An 18,109-nucleotide genomic window follows, 5' to 3' on the forward strand; every position below is an offset into this window, starting at 1 on the left:
ATATTTTAAACCATATTAATAACTTTTGTCTTTGCGTACATTCACTCTTGAGTTTGAAATCAAAGTTAAAACAAGTTTCAAGTAACAATCCGTTGCTTCAGACTCTTGCTATTAACTTGTATAGCTGGGGGCCTAATCTGAATTGGCGTTGTTAAGGATCTTGGCGGAATGTCTACGGACTAATGTCGGAAGGTATATAATCATGGGGGAGGTACCTATTTGAACTCATTGTGTTCATAGTATCTATGTTTGCCATAGGACAAGAGAGTTATCCTTTGTGCCGGCAATCTTAGCAGGCATTCTAGCAGACTTATAGAATGCCATACTCAAAGCCTCATTTGTTTTGTACATGAACTTTCCTCTCACAAATAAACAAACTATGCTAAGCACAGCAAGCTAGTTTAAACAACGAGCGCTTTGAAGGCCTGTCGACAACTAAGCAAGGACTCAACCCCGGTGCAGAACCTCGCTGAAAGCTGCACCACATTTTCGTGCCACATTGTGAAGCGCTAAAATTGTGCTGATTTGAAATTTCTGCAATCGAAGCAAGCTAGCAGCGAAAACCTTATTGAACATGAGAAGACAATTGCACAGAAAATATAGCCAGTAGATAGACCTATGGCAAACAGCCATCCATACGGATAATTGCGTCATTGTCTCGGGGTTCGTGCTATATGGCCATATTTTCCGATATTGGCTGAACGTGAAAAGAAGCACCTCTACGTGGTCATGTGCCAAACGAGCTGTGCCGATCCAAGCTGCAGATAACCGTATAAGCAATTGCGTAAGTCGCCCCAGTGAGTCAGGAAATGAATCCTTTAGCCCGATTCCACTCGAACGTGGCAGCACTAAGTTAAGACATCTAGTAATGATAGGAAACGATAGATAACCGCTGGCTCTCAGCCCGCTAGATTTATTAGTCCTCCCATTTCTTGTAGGACTTCTTGGGCTGCTTCGGGATTGCGCCCTTCGAGATCGAAGTAGCTGGTTTGATGGAGGAGCCGCCCTCCTCCTTTAGATCCTGCACTGGCTGCTCCTGCTGCATCTGGACCTCCGGATGGGCTTCACTTGGCAAATGGTTCTGGACCGTAAAGACCAAACTGGGCACTGGCTTGCCAGTGCGGGCGCCATTGCGGCGGTTCACCGAGTAGCGGCGGTTCGGAGCTGGCTTCGGTGGCTCATCCGGGACCTCATGGGCAAAGGGATTATCACGACGCGAACGCGCCAACGGTGGGATGGGGCCACGAAGTTGCGAGTAATTACCTTCCAGCCAGAGCGCCTTGATTTCGGCATAGGTCTGGTAGTGGCCCACCCAAGCGGGCTGCGGCAGGTGGGGATAGTACTTCAGGTTGCTGGCGAAGAACGGCTCATTCGCGCTGGCAGCCACAGCGTCGTTTGGCTTCACGGACAAGCTGGCAAATTGACGGGCCAGCTCCTCGGCGGCTCGATCGGAGCGACTGAAGCGCGAATAGGTCGCAGCCTTTTTCCCCTTCCGGTTGCCCTTCGCAGAACCCGTGGCACGGAAGTCAGCCGAACCAGAAGGCACCGGCTTGGTAGAGCTCAGCAACGTCGATTCAAAGTTCTTGTTAATCTTCAAGGGAATACAATTTTAGGCAAGATTTTAGGCAAAAGCCCAATTTTACACTCTTGAACCTACCCAAATGCTGGTCTGCAGATTCATTTCCGTTCTAGGCCTCATTATGACTTGACTTAAGAAAATCGCGATTATTTAAGTTAGGAAACAATTGATCGACTTTAGAGCGCTTCACGTTTTCACTGGTTTTTCTCAATCGAAATGACTTGTCCTTTTAGCTCAGCAAATTAGTGCACTTTGACGTTGACGTTGACGTTTCTGGCGCAGTGTTCTTAGCAGGATTGCCATTTCAGTGCCCAGCACTACTGGGTTCTGCACTATCAATAGGATGGCAACCCTACCTGATAGATGGTAATATATCGCCCTTTAATTACCTTCATCATCAACCGATTATACATATAGCCTTATTCTAGCCCGCTTTCCAAAGCTTTGTCCGTCTCTATTGTAATTCATCAGTGACTTGTCCCTATGCCAGCGAATCTCAAACATTTAAGTTCTTGACAACTCAGTTCTGGGATTGGATTGCATTCCGCGGGAGTGGCAATCCCAAAAAATTGGTCAGTGAGTTAGTGTGCAGGATTTGCGGCACGGAGCAAAAACAAGTTTTGCAATCTCGCATTGGCCGACCTAAAAAAAGTGACACAGTGACACCAATTCCCTTGTTTACAAACACTGTTTGCATCTCTTGAGTCATTTTGGCTTTTATTATTATTGGAGTGCTTATTTACATTTGTGATCTTGGTATGAAAAATAGGTTACATAACTATGATATTTACCTTATATGTATATATACATTCGCATCGCTCATCCGCCCCATGGACTCCTTAAGACATGCAGGCCCACTTGTAGCCAACAATTGTGCGATCCACTCTTGTCGAGCGCCAAACAGTCGGGTTCGCAACTGTAAAAGCTACTACCAAAGCTCACTAGCCAAGTTATACGCCCAGTGGCCAGTGATTAAACGGTATTGGCTGAACAGTGTCCTGAAACACTGGTTAATAGATAAGATAGATATCCATCTGCGCTGTTGAACCATAAAACTTGCTGCAGCAAGGATAAAACTATATTAACCAGCTTTAAACCATGCTAAACCATGTTGACAAAACTCTGGCCTACCTATAGAGAACGAAAGGTTTACACCCTAGCAAATTTCCCAACACACATTTTGGACCTGCCCGACCATTTTTGGGCGGACTCGTACAGTGGGTCTGGAGCAAATAACACGCCAATAAAACCGAAGATGAGGGCAGGTAAAACCCGACAGAAGTCCTCCAGACACGCGTCAGCTTGTCCTGGAAAATCGCTTGGATCGTCCTTAAGTCAGGTCGCCCTCGGGTCGTGCCTAACTACCTGATAACTGCTGTCCGACCCGTTATCGGTCACAATGTGTTTTTAATCTCTTTTCGAAGGTCCTGCCGGACTTGAGTCCTTATAAAGGCCCGAATGTGCGGGCGTCGGGGATCAGTTGACTTTTTGAACTGGTGTGAAGAGGACCCTTCAGCAGTGCAAAGTGCAAAGAAATATCACAAGTACAGTGAACCAGTTTCATTTTAAACTACCAAAGATACATCAAATTGGGTAAGACTTTATAGTATTATATACATGTTATTAGGCAGTGATTTGCGAGGTGTAAACCACTGTGCAGCAAACAGCTGTTTGGGGTCGACGCGAACCGCTGATTGAAAGCTTCACAGCTCAGTGTCGCGCTGATAGCCGCCGAAAGAGATGGCACTAGGTGGGGCGATAAGGACAGCAGCATCAACAACGAGCGGGCTCCGGGCTCTGGGCTCCGTGACCAGATGATGACACTCGAATTGGGTTAGGCGCAATTTGCGAACCTTATTCCAAATACGAGGCATGCGTCAGCGCGCGCTTTTCTTTGTTCTGCGAATGCGACGTCGACTGGGGCAGCGAAAGCACTGATATGGTTGGTAATACCTCGTATCTCGCTGGCCAGCTGGGCGTATTGGGTCCACGAACAGACAACACCCTGTAAGACGCAGGCATGCATAGGTGGTCGGTGGTCGGTGGAGGTCAGTGCGGCACAAATGTTTCAGTACCTGCAGCTCCTAACGACATATGTATGTATGATTTGCCCATTATCTCCGTGGAGTTTCGCTTAGAGCCCAGTGTGACGAGGTAACCGATAGTCGAGACCTATGTGCCGCTGCGTGCTCACGGTGCTCTCCTGCGCATTTGAACTCTTTGGCGCTGATATATTCTTGGAATTATGCACAAAGACTATAGACTATATGGCACTTGCATAAAGCGACTGACTGGCTGCGGGTTCATTCCGTTCGGAAATCAAGAGAGAGCGCTGCCTTCTGGCGGCTGCGACGTCGGCAGAGCCCCAAGCGGCAGCCACATTTGCTGCCAGTCCATTTTTGAGCTTCAATCATACGCGGGCACTTTGTTGTTGTTGGTCCAAGCGGTTGGGCGGTGCGCTAGCCAAACCGTTCTATACTTGTTAATAATAAGAGTAATTCAAGCAAGTGGCGCGTGCAGTGTGCTGTGCTAGCGAGAGTAGCGGAGTAGATTCAGTGTGCAGATGACTGGCAAAATAGCGAGTTCCCGTTCCCAATTTGGTGGCAATTTCTCAATTTTCTTGGCCCGGGATTTACTTTCGAGTGCGCTGCGTAGATCGGTGTTTTTTTTTCGTTTGCTTCACACGGCCAAGTGACGTCGAACGGAAAATATACGACACGACTCTTCTGCTTTTCCGCGTGGTTAATGTGCTTATTTTTTATGTGAGTGCGACAGGCAGTGACCAGAAAATAACTCTAAACTATGCGACTATTGCTGATGCAACTAGAAGAAATAGTGATGCAAACAGAACCGAAAGTGGCAGCCAAACACGAAACTCTCCAACAAGTAACAAGGTTTCCACAGCCCCATATGTGGCAGCAACATCAGTGTAACTAGCAGCAAGACAAACAGTAAGCAGCAACAAACAAACACGGCAGCCGCAACATCAGTACTTGGAGCAACAAGCACCCACACAAGGCTGTGTGCAACTGCAACAGGCAGTGCAACATGCTGCTGGCGGCAATCGGAAACCAGGAAAACATGCTACCGCCCTCCGGAGCAGCAATCAAGCGAAAGACCGATCCAGAGCATCAGCAGCAACGCAAGCAGCACAGGAGCAACATCCTCGGATGCAGCAACAACATCAACAACAACAACAACAACAGTAGCAGCAGCTGCAGCATCAACACCAGCGACAATCGACAACTTCAGCGGCAGCAGGGCAAAATGTATTACAACTCCAATTCGCGACCCTTTTGGAGGAAATGCAGATCGGCTGCCCCAACGAATCCAATGGCCACAATCCCCACTAACTACGACTTGTGCAACGCAGCAGCCGTAGCAGCAGCAGCAGCAACATGTGAGTTTGTGATTCTTTGCCTCTTTGCTTTGCGCTGTTTTGCCTGTTTATTCAGCGTTCGCTTTTTGTTATGATGCGACTTAATCGCACGCCACACGTTTCGGGTGTACGTTCAAAAACAGCTGTGCACACTTGCAGCAGTCAGCTGATTGCCAGCCCCAAACGCACAGTGGTGCAAAGCAGCCTCATATCGCTACACACATACACACACACACACTGCACATCCATCGGGGCTGGGAGTTTCATTTTTGAAATATTCCGAACGGCCATTATAGTCACTTGTTTGCTTCTTCTACTACTGATTTCTCCAGCTTGTTATACACAACAAATTCCTGCGCCAAATGTATGCAAAACGCCTTGTGCCCAGGCATTGATAACTTCCATGGTGTCGTTCGCCATTTGACAAACTTATTTGAATAAAATGTGTTCTTATCGAAGGCAATTAGTGGGCTTATCGCCGACACCTAAGGAATGCTACAGTTCCACACTGAAAGCGATATGAACTAAGGAGTCTTGGTACCCAGAGACTTATTGTTCAATTTCCAAACCTGTGCATCTAGTTGAAAGTCGTCGGAAAGTGGTACCACTGTACCGTCGACCAGGGTTTTCATTGCAAATGCAAAGTGCTAAACTTGACCGGTCAAGGATGCTGCGAGGGTAAACAAAACATCACCATCATCATCATCATCGCGGCCTTTGTTGTTGTCGCTGTGAACGTCATGATGATCACATGCAGTAAATGCGCCGGCAACAACAATGAAATCAACAACAATCACAAAGGAGCGAGGGAGAGGCAACGCACTCGCGAGGTCAAAGTACGTCAATGAACTTCGCCGCCGAAAGAAAAGTTTGTTTTCGAGGTTGAATTTAATGGCAGGAGAAATGGCGAGTTTTGTTCGGCTACTGTTATTTGGTTTTGGTTTTGTTTTTGCTTCTGGGTTTTTTTTTTCGCTTTTTTCGATTTTTTGGCAATGGCATTGGCATTGGCACAAACATCAGCAGTTTCTACTTAGCGCCCCATATCGAAAGCTCGCGAAATTAAATAAACAATAGGTTCAATGCACCTAAGACGCAGTAGAATTCAGTTTGAGAAAGCTCCCTTGATATCTGCGAAAGCTGCTCGCTGCTCACTCGTTTGGCCTTCGGAACTCGGAAACGCAAATCGCATATCGCATCCAATGCACAAGCACCCGCGCTCACTAACCTTTTATTACTTTATGGGATTCTCTCAGAAGACGGCTAGTTTTTGCATCCTGGAGCACGGACTAAATCCGCATTAAGTATACCACATGTGTGACTTCACATCAAGTATACCACATGTGTGACATCAGATTAAGTATACCACACGTGTGACATCACATCAAGTATACCACACGTGAAAGTCTCCCTCGCACTCCCACTAGCTGGGTAACAGGTATCTGATAGTCGAGGTACTGTCTTGTTTTACTCTTCCATTTTCGCTTTCACCCTTTCGTCTCCGAGGCGGCCAACTAAATCGCATTAAGTATACCACATGTGTGACTGCTGAAAAGCAAAGTAACTCTTATTATCTTAAAGCATTCGCTATAAATATTCTTGCACCCAGAGGATTAACAAACGGAAAGCCGACTAAAAACAAAAGTCAATAAAGACAACTTCCGGACGAGAGCTGTCAGATTGTTTCGATTTCCGCATTAACACGCCGCTGCATGCTGCACTTTATCTCAGTGTCATTTGTGGCTTTTATATGAATGTTTTCGGGATCTCTGTGGGTTTTGGGTACCTGGCAGACAGGTGGCTCTCAAGATAAGCGGGGGCTCCGATACCCGCCTCCCTTTCGCAAACGTGTTTGCAAACGGATCGTACACAAAAGTCGGGGCCGTATGCCAAGTGTGTATATATACATATATATACTTGTATATCTGGGGATTACTTCCTGTGGCAGATGAACAAAGACGCTGCGGAAAGAGGCGCGGGGCATGAAAAGTGCATGAAGAGTGCGACAGACAGGAAGCGACTGCGCGAAAACAATTCGCAGTTGTTCTTAATAATTATTTTTATGGCCCGAGACCATGAGCCACGATTGTCAGCCACATTGCGTGCTGGTGATAATTCGCAATTTATTGATTATTGGGGGACAAGTCGCTTGCAACAAAGAAAGGCGCCCTTTCTCATCTCATTCAGATGAACAGCCCAGGTGAACGTCGCTGCAATGAAGTTTGAATTTACGCGAAAATAACTATCTAATGGATGTCTAAGTGCGGTGGGTCTGGCCCAGCGACTCGGTGCCTACCCCAACAATTTCCGCCGCAGGGGTGATGGGTGGTGGGAGGTGTTTGGAGGAGTGTGTTCCGTGAGAAGAAAGCTGCGGTTCAATCACCCACAAACACCTGATTCTACAAAGCCACGCGCGCCAATGGATGTTGTTGGTTATCTGCGGCCAGCGGAAAGTTCAAGCACCTGTGGCAGCTGCCGCCTTTGCCCGCCCGCCCCGCCACCCGCAACGGCCTTGAGTGTGCCGCGTTGCAACAGAAGCTGCGCTGTTGTCACTTTCGCTGAGCGGCATGTGCTATATATACCACACGGACGTCGCTCTTGCCGCAAATCGCACACACTCTCTTTCGCTGTGACCGATTAAAGTGCACACGCTCTGCTGTTTGCGAGCAATAATACACTCGTACACAATAGCAAGTACGCAAGTGTATAAACAATGGCTAGAGCAACAATATCGGTTCGTTACACCGATAAGAGCTTTATGGGCATTTTTTCGCTTTTTGAAAGTTCAAAGTTTCCTTTGGCGGCGGGCTAAACGAGAGAGCTAAACGTGTTACACTTTCGTCTCATATCGCATGACTTGGTTAAATAATTGCATCGCCATTGATTTCAGACTGTAGTTAGAGTAAATCAGGCATTATCTCCATAAGATGATGATTATCAGATGATTGACATGTATACCATTTGTTAAGCACTTTACTTACGAAACCTTACTCATATTGCAAAAATTTGTTTATTTTCAGGTGAGTAAAACCTCCTTATAACGACGAAACATAAGCATAAGTCATCACTATAACAAGTATCTACGAGTAAGTGCCATCATCCTTAAAGATATTGCCCGCACAAGGTTTGCGACTTGAAATACTGGCCATAATATAACTTAGGCAGAAGTGTGGAAAAAGGCCAATACCACTCCGAGATTCATTTCGAAATTGCGCATTTGTGGCGAGTCTGGAATTCGAAACGAGCGCCATATATTTGTTTATATTCATAACAATATTAATATACAACTTGTTGCGTTTCGAAAACAATTAGCCCAAAATGCCATTTCGTATAAATTTGGGTCTGGCGCATAAATTAAATTGGTTTTATCCGAAAAAAAAGTTTATTTATCATTTACTTAGGAGTTTGACATTACCATGAAATTTGCTATCGAACCGGAGGTCTTATGAATATGAAAATTTGCTCCCATGGGATAGATATCTTAGAGTAGAAAACGAAGTACTTTCCTGGAACTTGTTTAATTTTTCTTTGCTGATTATTGAAGCGTTTCTTAACGCAAAATGGATGAATGGAAGTTGTTATGTGCGCCAAACAAAACTTTGAGGTCTTAATTCAGATTTTGGATCTGGAAAAAGGTTAGAAATAATATTTTTCTCGGTGTAGCAGAGAGGTCGTCAACACATCCAACCGCCGGTGGGGTGGCAAGTGGAGGACCCTCAGAAAAAACATAGGGGGGTGTCTCTAGTGAGCGGAGAACCAGGTTCAATGGCCAAACCCCAAAACACACAAACCAGGAGGCAGAAGGCAGAAAGCAATAAGCCAAAACTCACTTGGCCAGATGGGTGGCAAATGGAATCGAGACAACAGACAGACGACAACAGCCCCAAGTTCAATGTTGTATGCTATACGGCTGTACGGCGTCTATATAGTATATGGATCCGTGTGCATACCACATATATTAGGGGTTGTGCAAGGCCAGGCCCAGGCGGCACCCCGAAGTCATTAACATCGGCCGAGGTTCGGACAACAAATGATTCGTTGAACCCAAGGAACAGATAGAAAGTGCGGGAGGGGAGGCTCCCAGACGGAGTTGGCCAAGACAATTGGTTTTTTTCTGGAGTGATGAAACAACCCCTGGAAATTGCACCTCTGGATTTCACATAGTAATTTGCCAAGGACACGTGTTTTGTTTCTCAAACAAAGAGTCTGATATTTTATTCAGATAGGAATTATCGCAGTGGGTGTGGCAATTACAGAAATGCGCTTTATAAATACCCTTGCGCAAACAAACAAAAAATCAGTTTCCTTATTTAAGCTGGCTCGGTTAATGGCAATATACATATAACAAAAAGACTTCCTTTCAAGCTCCCTTAGACGTACTGCATACAAACGTAACCTAACTAGTTTCCATTAGATTTAATGACTTCTAATGTGGTAAAGCCGCTGTCACTCACCGCGCACACTTATCCATCAATAATTGAAGCGATTCCCGACGATGACGTTGATAAACTTTTCTGGCTGACGTGGCCCAAAGCTTAGAGTTATTACATTAAGGGGTTGCTACGCATATTTGATAGGATCACCCAAAACCAAAACACAGCGGATCGAGCGCTTTTCCTAACCACGTCAATGGCAATTCGCTGACGCAGTTTGTGGAAAGTTCGTACATACGCATGTATGTATGTATGTGTCTGGGAGTAATAGTTTGGGCCGACATGGGGCAAGCTGGTGGGTCGTGGAGATTCAATGAGTGGGTAAGGTTAGGTGCAGACAACAAGTAAAGTACGTGCAGTAAGTGCAGTAGAATCGCAGTTTACTCGTACGTGTTTTTTCGGTGCATTTGACCCCCGATCCCCAACCCCCTTGCATTCGGCATCCACAATTACAATTTTATACACTTTTTGAACGGTGCAACAGCAAGGTATGCTTAGTCTTAAATTGCACTCCGTTCATCATCATGTTTGCTAAAAAATAGTCATTATACTGAGGTTTGTTCTAAAAATATATTCATTTAATGCGGCAACTCAAACTGTAAATGCTGCAGGAGATTTAGCATCGTGCACAGCCGAACAGAAGTGGCTCACGTGCTTTTTCAGTCGCACAGTGGAATAAATCCCCAACAATCGAAACCTTTATTAAAGCTGAAAGCTCTCCTTACCAAGAGCCTTGGCTTTAATATCTTTGTTGAAAAGTAATTTATATGGAGAAGTTAAAAATGTATAGCTATTGGACTTGCTATATAAATTGTAGAGGAAATATATTGGTTCAGTTCCCCTTCATGTTGCCCACTGTGCGATCGCGACCGCGTGCTTTTTTTGTGAGAGAGAATGAGAAACAGCTCCACTTTCTACACTGGACGAAACAGCCTGTGCATTGTCATAATTTATATTGGGTCATATTTGGAAATCAAGTTTGTAACCAACAGTGCGGATGATTAATATTTTTCAACATTTGCTGAAAACATGTTTAATGTTGAATTTTAAAAAGTCGAACATATGTTAGGATGCTCTCAATTTTGAGTTAACATTAATTGCAACACGACTGCGAGTAGTGATTCATGTAATGAAGTGCAGTAGAGAGAGTGAGAGTGAGAGTGAGTAGAGAGAATTACGCAGTCGTGTTGAGCGAAATGCGAATGGCATGACAAAAGACCCGTTTCTTGCGGTGTATGACTTTTGGCGCTCTCTTCTCGCCGCTCTCTTTTTTGGCGGCGACGTCGACGTCGTTCACTCGAATTTCGTTTCATTCATTTTCATTCGACGATTCGCCGTCGCCGCACACGCAGAGCATTCGCTGCGCGCTCCGCCGACACAAAAGAAACCGAAAAATAAATCAAACAAAGTGCTTTTCCCACGACGCGAGTTTTCCGCGGCGGTTTTTGGCCGATTTGACTTTTTGGATATTCACCCGTTTAACTGAGCTTTTCCGTTCGAGAGTTCAAGGCGTTATTGCGTTCCTGGCCACCGATGCAAATCAATTACGCCAGATTTGCAGTGCAAAACAATGGCGTTATTTGTGCAACAACAATTACTAACACAACGGCGGCAACAACAGCAAAATCAGCAAGAGCGAAAAAAACAACAACAAAGGCAAAGGAGCAGACAGCGCAGGACATTCAGTTAGTTCCCCGAAAGGATACGGCTCAACTGCTTGTGTGCAAAAAAAAACAAAAAATACCCCTAAAAATTAAAAACAAAAACTGAAGAAGTGCCCAAAATCTGATATAAACGAAGATACACCACAGAGCAACTCGAACCGAATTAAGAAATCGCTACAGTTGCACCTGCGCAAAAGAATTGTCATCAAATCGATACCCGAACGCTATTCTATTTTCTTAGCTTTTTGTTTGAGTGAATTTCGAAAGTGTCAGAAGTTGAATATTCAAAAATATACAAATTGCAATTGCATAATTGAATAATTTAATAATTGATTAATTGAAACCATTGAAACCAACAATGGAGCAAATAACGAACTACTTCGAGCACATGGATTACGTGTCCTTCGGCGTGGTGGCTCTGCCCTGCGTCGTCATCGCCGTCTACGGATTCCTGCAGGTGGCCAGCGGCCTGGCCAAGTGCAAAAGTAAGTCCCGAATGCCAGGTGTGGCTAACCTACCACCATCACCTGACTCATAATCAAAAGCGGCTCGCTGACTAAGCCAGCTGCCGTCGAGATGTGGCACGCAAATAACTCTTGGGTTGCGGAAAGGGATACTTTGGGTACTTAAGTCATCACGTTGAATTGTGAACCGAATTCAAGAGGATAATTTTGGGATTCTTGATACCCACACTCGGTATACGGAAGTGTTGTATTGTTTCACAATTTGGCGACTGATTGATCGCTTAAGGGCATTGTTCATCGCAAGTGATACCAAATTAATTTCGCTATCTTTACGGTTTGTGGCTCGCTGTCATTGATCAAATTGCCGTGGACAGTAAATGGCATTTAAGCGATTTATCTAGATGTGGCTGAGAAACAACAGGGTCCCTGGCCCTATAGAATCGGGGTACACATCCAATTGTGTCCAAGCGACCGCAAAGATTTTCCCACTTCACGGATCAATTAGCCGCAAAGTGAAGTACACTTCTCGAAACTGGAATCTAGATCTAGAATCTAGAACTCAACCTAATCCACTTTCGGCTGAGAAATGGAGCAGCATTGGCATTTCCAAAATAGTCTCGCCTCTCGCATAATGCTTAATCATATTTGCCTTAAAGTGTTTGAGCTAGAAACAGCTGCCGGGTCTTTCCCACACTCCCCAACTGACGTATGCACATACATATGTACTATATATCCAAAAAGCCGCAATCCAAAGCTTAAGCCGCTCCAAGTGGGTTTATTAATAGCACCCGCCTCAAGTTGGGGCCGTTTGGGAATTGGGAACCGGGAAGCGGAAAGCGGGAAGTGGGAAGCGGGAAGTGGGAACCTATGGTGCTGCCTGACCTACCCCTCGCAGCTGAATGAGTGCCTGGAATGGAGGCGATAAGAACTTCAATTGCAATTAATCAGAGAGTTCCTGGGTGCGAAATGACGGCGCGGTGGGAACTCGAAAGATATCGCCGCTCTGGACTTGGACAAGGAAGCAATCGAAATCAAGTTTTTGTGTCAATCTTGATATGATTTGGCTGGGTTTCTGGTTTCTTCGTTGCGAAAAGAGTGAGTGTTGTGTTTATAAACCCGATGTTTACATAATAATCCCCCGGTCCCAAATGCCCGCGAGCAACTTTCATTCGCCAAAAAGTAATTTGCATGGAGCTTGGTACGAAAATGACTTTAGGTTGCCTACTTTCTTTTCGGTTGAGAAAGGTCCGCCCTCGGCCATCTGCAATCGGAGATGTATACATATATATATGTATATGTATATGTAGCACATTTATACGCTATATACTATATACATATATTTAGTAAACATTTTCCTCTTACTCTGCTGCCGCTGCCTTCTTTCAATTTTATTTGACTTTTTCCCCAGCTATTTTCGGGCTTTCTTGCGAGTGTTTATTTCGCCTTGCTCTTGTTATTGCCGCCGCCCGCCTCCTCTGCAAATTGAGTTCATTTATTTTTACGTGTAGGCAGTAAACGAATTTCAATAAATTAGCAGAGATACGAACTGCAACGGGCCAAATTAATCAGTGGCCGAAAGTTGGCTGAAATCTTTTGAATCATCGCACTTTGGACGGATACTGGCACGGGATTTCTTATGTTATACATATTTACTTTAAAATGAATACTTCTGGAACGTTAATTTGTATATTTCGGTTTGAAAACTATCTTTATTGCCTTAACAACACAATAGTGCGATCTTAAGTATCTTTATTTCAATATAAGCTAAGCCACTTCAGCTAGTATCCAAGTTCAAGTGCATTGTCTTTTATCTTTTTGAAGAACTTAAGTAATAGTGAATTCCGCCAAAAGACAATTGTTATTACTTTTTATTTAATAGCTTGCTCGGATTTCTGGCGCATCCCGACAGAATTTCTCGCGCAATTTGTTCTTATCAGCGGGCGACGTAATAATTTGTTAAGCTTTATGGGTGTTTTTTTTTCACCGCGGTAGTTGTTTAATATGTTTTTCAATTATTTTCTTTTTTCCCTGTCCATGACATTCCATTCACATTTCCATTTGGTATGCATTATACACCACCGTGCCTAATCACGTTGTGTGTTATATTTTTCGCGGCTTGAGAATTCGAGAATTTGAGAATTTGTTGCAGATTTGTGAGTTCTTGGCGAGACTCGGAAATCACGAAATCCCGCCGAGGCGTCATTTATAATTGTTTATTGTTTATACTATACATTTTGAATGCCAGATGTGGCGATTGAGAGCACGCCGCAAGTTCAAATCAATCATTGGGCGATTAAAGACCACGATAAGGCTAGTTTTAGTGGCTGACAGATGTGTCTTCCTAGCGATTCGGCTCTTAACTAGGAATCAGCTAAGATGTAGTTGAAATTAAATACCCGCTCAAGTCGCCATAATATAACTCTTTCTTAACGAATGCATTTATCACAGTCCAGAGTCGTCGTAGATCCAAAGTGAACCCATACAAAAATCCCTTTAGGCTTATATCTGCTTTCGAAAGTTTGCACGCGAACCGAGCTTGCGTGGATTTCCCATAAGCGTGACAGCAGTTAATCTGCCCGAATTTGTTATACAACAATTTATGTTTATTAATCTATTAAATTGTGTCAGATGGTGTGCCGCCGCTTTTATTTTTAACACACACTTTTACCACACCATTTGCGCGACAGAATTTCGGAATATTCGGAATTTCGCATTTGGGCAGAGTGTCATCATATGATTTTGATTACGATTACGATTACGATAATGGTTCTGTGTGTGTATGCGTTTTCCCTTTGCACCACCACCACGCTCTTTACATAATGTTTTTGAACTCTTGTGCTAATTTGTGTTTTGAATCGAGATCACGAATGCGGCACGCCGTCTACGTGTGAAATGATTGAAGTATTCGAGTTCGAGTTCAAGGGTCGTGACATAATAGGGTCCACACACAGCCACAGCTAATTTGCATGCGGTCAAAAGTGAAAAGTCAAAGAAATTTGCTTTTGCTTTTGCTTTCTGGTTTTGTTTCTGTTGTTGGTGCTGTTTTTGTTTCTGTTTGTGCTTCTGCCATTCGAAGACCCAAGAAGACCAAGACGTGACATAAGAAAGGTCGTCGCAAAGACCGAGACCCCTGGAGTCGCTCTTCCATTTGCATTTCCATTTCCAGTTTCTTTTTTCTGGTGTCTGGTGATGGCCAAGTCCAAAGCCAAAGTTGGCCAAAGCGAAAGTTTTCGCCTCGCAGGTTTTTTTGTATTTCATTTTTTCGGTCGAACTTCTTATTTAACAGCTTCGTTTTCACTTTGGCTTGTTGTGCTTAGCTGTTTATTTTTCTTGCCGGTTTCTTTTTCATCGGGTTTTGCTGTTTTCGATACGTGCGACAATCCAAAAGTGAGTCGAAATGTTTTTGAAACTGATTTTGAAACCGCTGACTCACCCAGACGCCGACTAAAAATTATGAAATCCCCATCCATCATAATTCCTTTGATTAATGCCCATACTAGCTGTCGTCGACATTCCATATCTCTATTTTCAGTTGCTTTAATTAGGAGTGAACATTTATTTATCGCGATATTTATATATTTCCAAATATCTACAGACAAGAAATGTCGTAATATTCTGCCTCAATTCTTCCGCGATTTGGCTTTCATCGGAGAACTCAGAAGCTTTTGTTGGGAACAGCCGGCTGGAGAATCGCTGGCTGCTTGATACGGCCATTATGCAAGCCAGATTTCCTAATTAGCTGTGACCGATCCGCCCAAGAAAACGCCAACAACTCGGCTCGAGCCTCCTCGGGTGATGCAAGCCAAATGGGATTTGGACACAGACATTTGTCAAGGGGCCCGTCAGTGGGCACAATCAATTCAAAGTGTCATCCCCACGAAGTAGCAACGCAAATTGCCCGCTGCATTCCGGGTGCAAAGTGTTAACACTTTGCACAACGCAACCAAGTTAATTGACAGAGGCAACAATTGGTTGGTTGTCCAAATAGTCTGAAAAGCCTTAATTTTTGCCCCTCACTTGCTGCAAATTTGTATAAACACGACAGGGGTAATTGTTTATTGATCCGATCATTCATGCAATCAAAAGTAACTCAAATGCCCAAATTCCGTACATTTTGTATTCAAACATAAACAAAATGAAACGCCAACACTTGGCGCTAAATCAGCACGTTGCTCTCTATCCCCCTGGGACTACGCACCTGATTTACATATAAACACATTTTATTTAGGTATATAAATGAATTTATTTGGTGCGCGGTGAGAGGCGAACAGCGATCTCAGCATTTTATCAAGAAATCGTATTTCAAAGATATCGCACACAGAACTGGGCCTCTATAGTCTTACTTTTAAGGGGTGATTTACGCAGGAAGTGTTGTGCTTTTAGAATATATATGAGGTTATATCCAAAAGGTACTAAACGTAATGGAAATATTATGTCAATATATGTGACTAGATGATTTGATTAGCGGATTATCGGATCAGCAGTGTTGGCGGTAGGGCTTCGCAGTATCAAAACAGATTTCTATGGGGATTTACCATACAATAATAAATACACACCCAGGCCTGTTGGTGTATCTAGCACAATTTATAGATAAAATCTATTCAATTGTTGATCTTAATTTAGAACAACGAGTGGGTTGTGTGATGCTGTGATTTCCTCTCTATAAACTTAGTGTTGGACCCATCACCGCCCCATCTATTTTCCCCGACTTCTGATCGCATTCCGCGCCAGTTTTCTTACCAAATTTGCACACAAATTTCCCACTTTCTCACTTTTTAACAATATTTATTTACATTTCTACATACTCGTACATTTGTACATACGTTTATTGAAAGCCTCGAATGACAAGCGTGACGAAACCTAAGAATAAAGCACGAAAACTGCAAAATGCAAAATGAATTAGTCAATTCGGACGGGGTGTGAGCTGTCATTAATGTTATGCAAACACTCGTATAACTATCTTATTAAATATATTATTTATTAGTCACAGTACATATCTCTTTTCGTAGTCAACTGTTTATTTATCCCAAACACTTACGATACATTTACACAATACAATGCCTCAGAAGCCAAAGTGAACTATAATAAGGTAACTACAACTACAGTGATTTACCACAATTACTACCCACTTTCCCATTTTCCCGCTTTCCCATCGTGCCATTTAACTCTGCTCATTTTAACTCTGCCCTCCAACTTTTTTCCTCGATTTTCCGTCTCTTTGGGCATTTGATTTGTGATTTGTGGGCCGTGGTGGTTTCACTGCCACAGAGTCTACAAAAGTCGGTGGTGCGGCCCTATGTGTCTGTATTTACCTGACTTCTCTTTTTTTATGTGCTCGTCGGCGCTATTTACTTATGTTTTTTACAAGTGCAATTGAGGTTACTTTCTATTTAAAATGAAATAAATAAGTACATGCATGCAAATGGAGGTTTGGGGCCAGCCAGGCGATCATTTTGGTTTTCTTCGTTTCTCCATTTCGTCGACAAGAAGTCTTGACCACAATATCTTTTGGCCACTTGCACGTCTTTTGGGTCACTGGAGGCATTTCGATTGTTCCTTGGAGATCGATTCTACATATTGCGTGTTGTTGGCCTTTTAATTGTATTAAATATTGTATTTCAATGCATTGGAGGGGAAGCAATTTGCGTAATAGATACCTTTGCGAATAGCAATTGCTATTGATTTTCCTAATTTGTGACAATGAGCTGTGCGAAAAATACTTTACGGACACGTAATGCAGAGCCACGAGCTACTTTTCCGTGGGAAACTCGACTTTGTGTTTGCAGTGCCGCTTACTTAACATTTTGCCAATGTTTGGTCTATTTTCCACCAGTTTTGTGCTGGCTGCCTGCACAGCTGGCGACGTGCATCAAAATCAAAATTTGCCATCATTTCTCTAGCTGTCGTGCCCTTGTTCACTCAAGACTTAGTATTAGTTAGTATTTTGGCTTTTTATTTATTTATTTATTTGCCCCTCTTTTTCGAAAGGAGGATGGTGCTGCTTACTGTTTGTTTGTGTTTTCGCTCTATCTCGTCTCGATTGGCTTGCTCTGCCTCTGTGTTTTGCATTTCGTATTTTGTATTTTGTATTTTCAATTTTGTATTTTCAGTTTTGTATTTGCATGAATTGGGCACTGTGCGCGCCCATTTGTATTACTTTGATTACTTGGCTGGCTGGCTTTGAGTGAAATAAATCATCGAGTGGTGTGGCTGTGGTGGCTGTGCATTTGGTGTGCGTGCTTAAAATAGTAATATCCCCCGAAGAGCAATCGCAGCGATAACCATAGTACACACACATCGTACGTCAGCCAATTCTATATTATAACAATAATAATAATAATAATAATGATTACCATAAATATCTGACTCTTTTCGTCGCGCTTTCTTTGTATGAATGAAGGCGAGAATCCGTCGCGTTTTCGCACCAAAAGAAAAATGCAAAACATAGCAAAACAAAATGCGAAAACATTTTGTCAAAAGTAATTTTTCAACGAGCGGCCAAACAAAATGTTCTGCACTGAAAACAATAATGTGCCATTCGTAATTTGGAATGATAAATTGGCTTATATCAACGAATTTAGAGTATCATAGCT

General features: G+C 43.5%; 2 protein-coding genes across 4 annotated transcripts in view; one reads left to right on the top strand and one right to left on the bottom strand.

The window, feature by feature from the left end:
- The window catches only part of LOC122623415, a 65,280-nt gene that overhangs the window by 30,930 nt on the left and 16,241 nt on the right, over nucleotides 1-18,109 (top strand). Inside the window, exon 1 of one of the 3 annotated variants that reach the window (XM_043802566.1) lies at nucleotides 4,076-4,979. The exons of 1 other annotated variant lie outside the window; for it this stretch is intronic. In XM_043802566.1, the coding sequence (XP_043658501.1) occupies nucleotides 4,628-4,979 (352 nt within the window). In that variant the 5' untranslated portion in view covers nucleotides 4,076-4,627. Of the gene's footprint in view, nucleotides 1-4,075; nucleotides 4,980-10,712; nucleotides 11,538-18,109 lie in introns of those variants that run through there. One more of the 3 variants, XM_043802567.1, reaches the window with a different exon arrangement.
- On the bottom strand, nucleotides 896-1,845 carry LOC122623417. The gene is made up of 2 exons (XM_043802572.1): nucleotides 1,658-1,845; nucleotides 896-1,591 (listed from the first exon to the last, which is right to left on the bottom strand). Exons 1-2 carry the CDS (start codon nucleotides 1,697-1,699, stop codon nucleotides 917-919), a joined length of 717 nt encoding a protein of 238 aa, XP_043658507.1. The 5' UTR covers nucleotides 1,700-1,845; the 3' UTR covers nucleotides 896-916.

This window comes from Drosophila teissieri, chromosome X, assembly GCF_016746235.2.
Source record: "Drosophila teissieri strain GT53w chromosome X, Prin_Dtei_1.1, whole genome shotgun sequence".
Taxonomy (NCBI): Eukaryota; Metazoa; Arthropoda; class Insecta; order Diptera; family Drosophilidae; genus Drosophila; species Drosophila teissieri.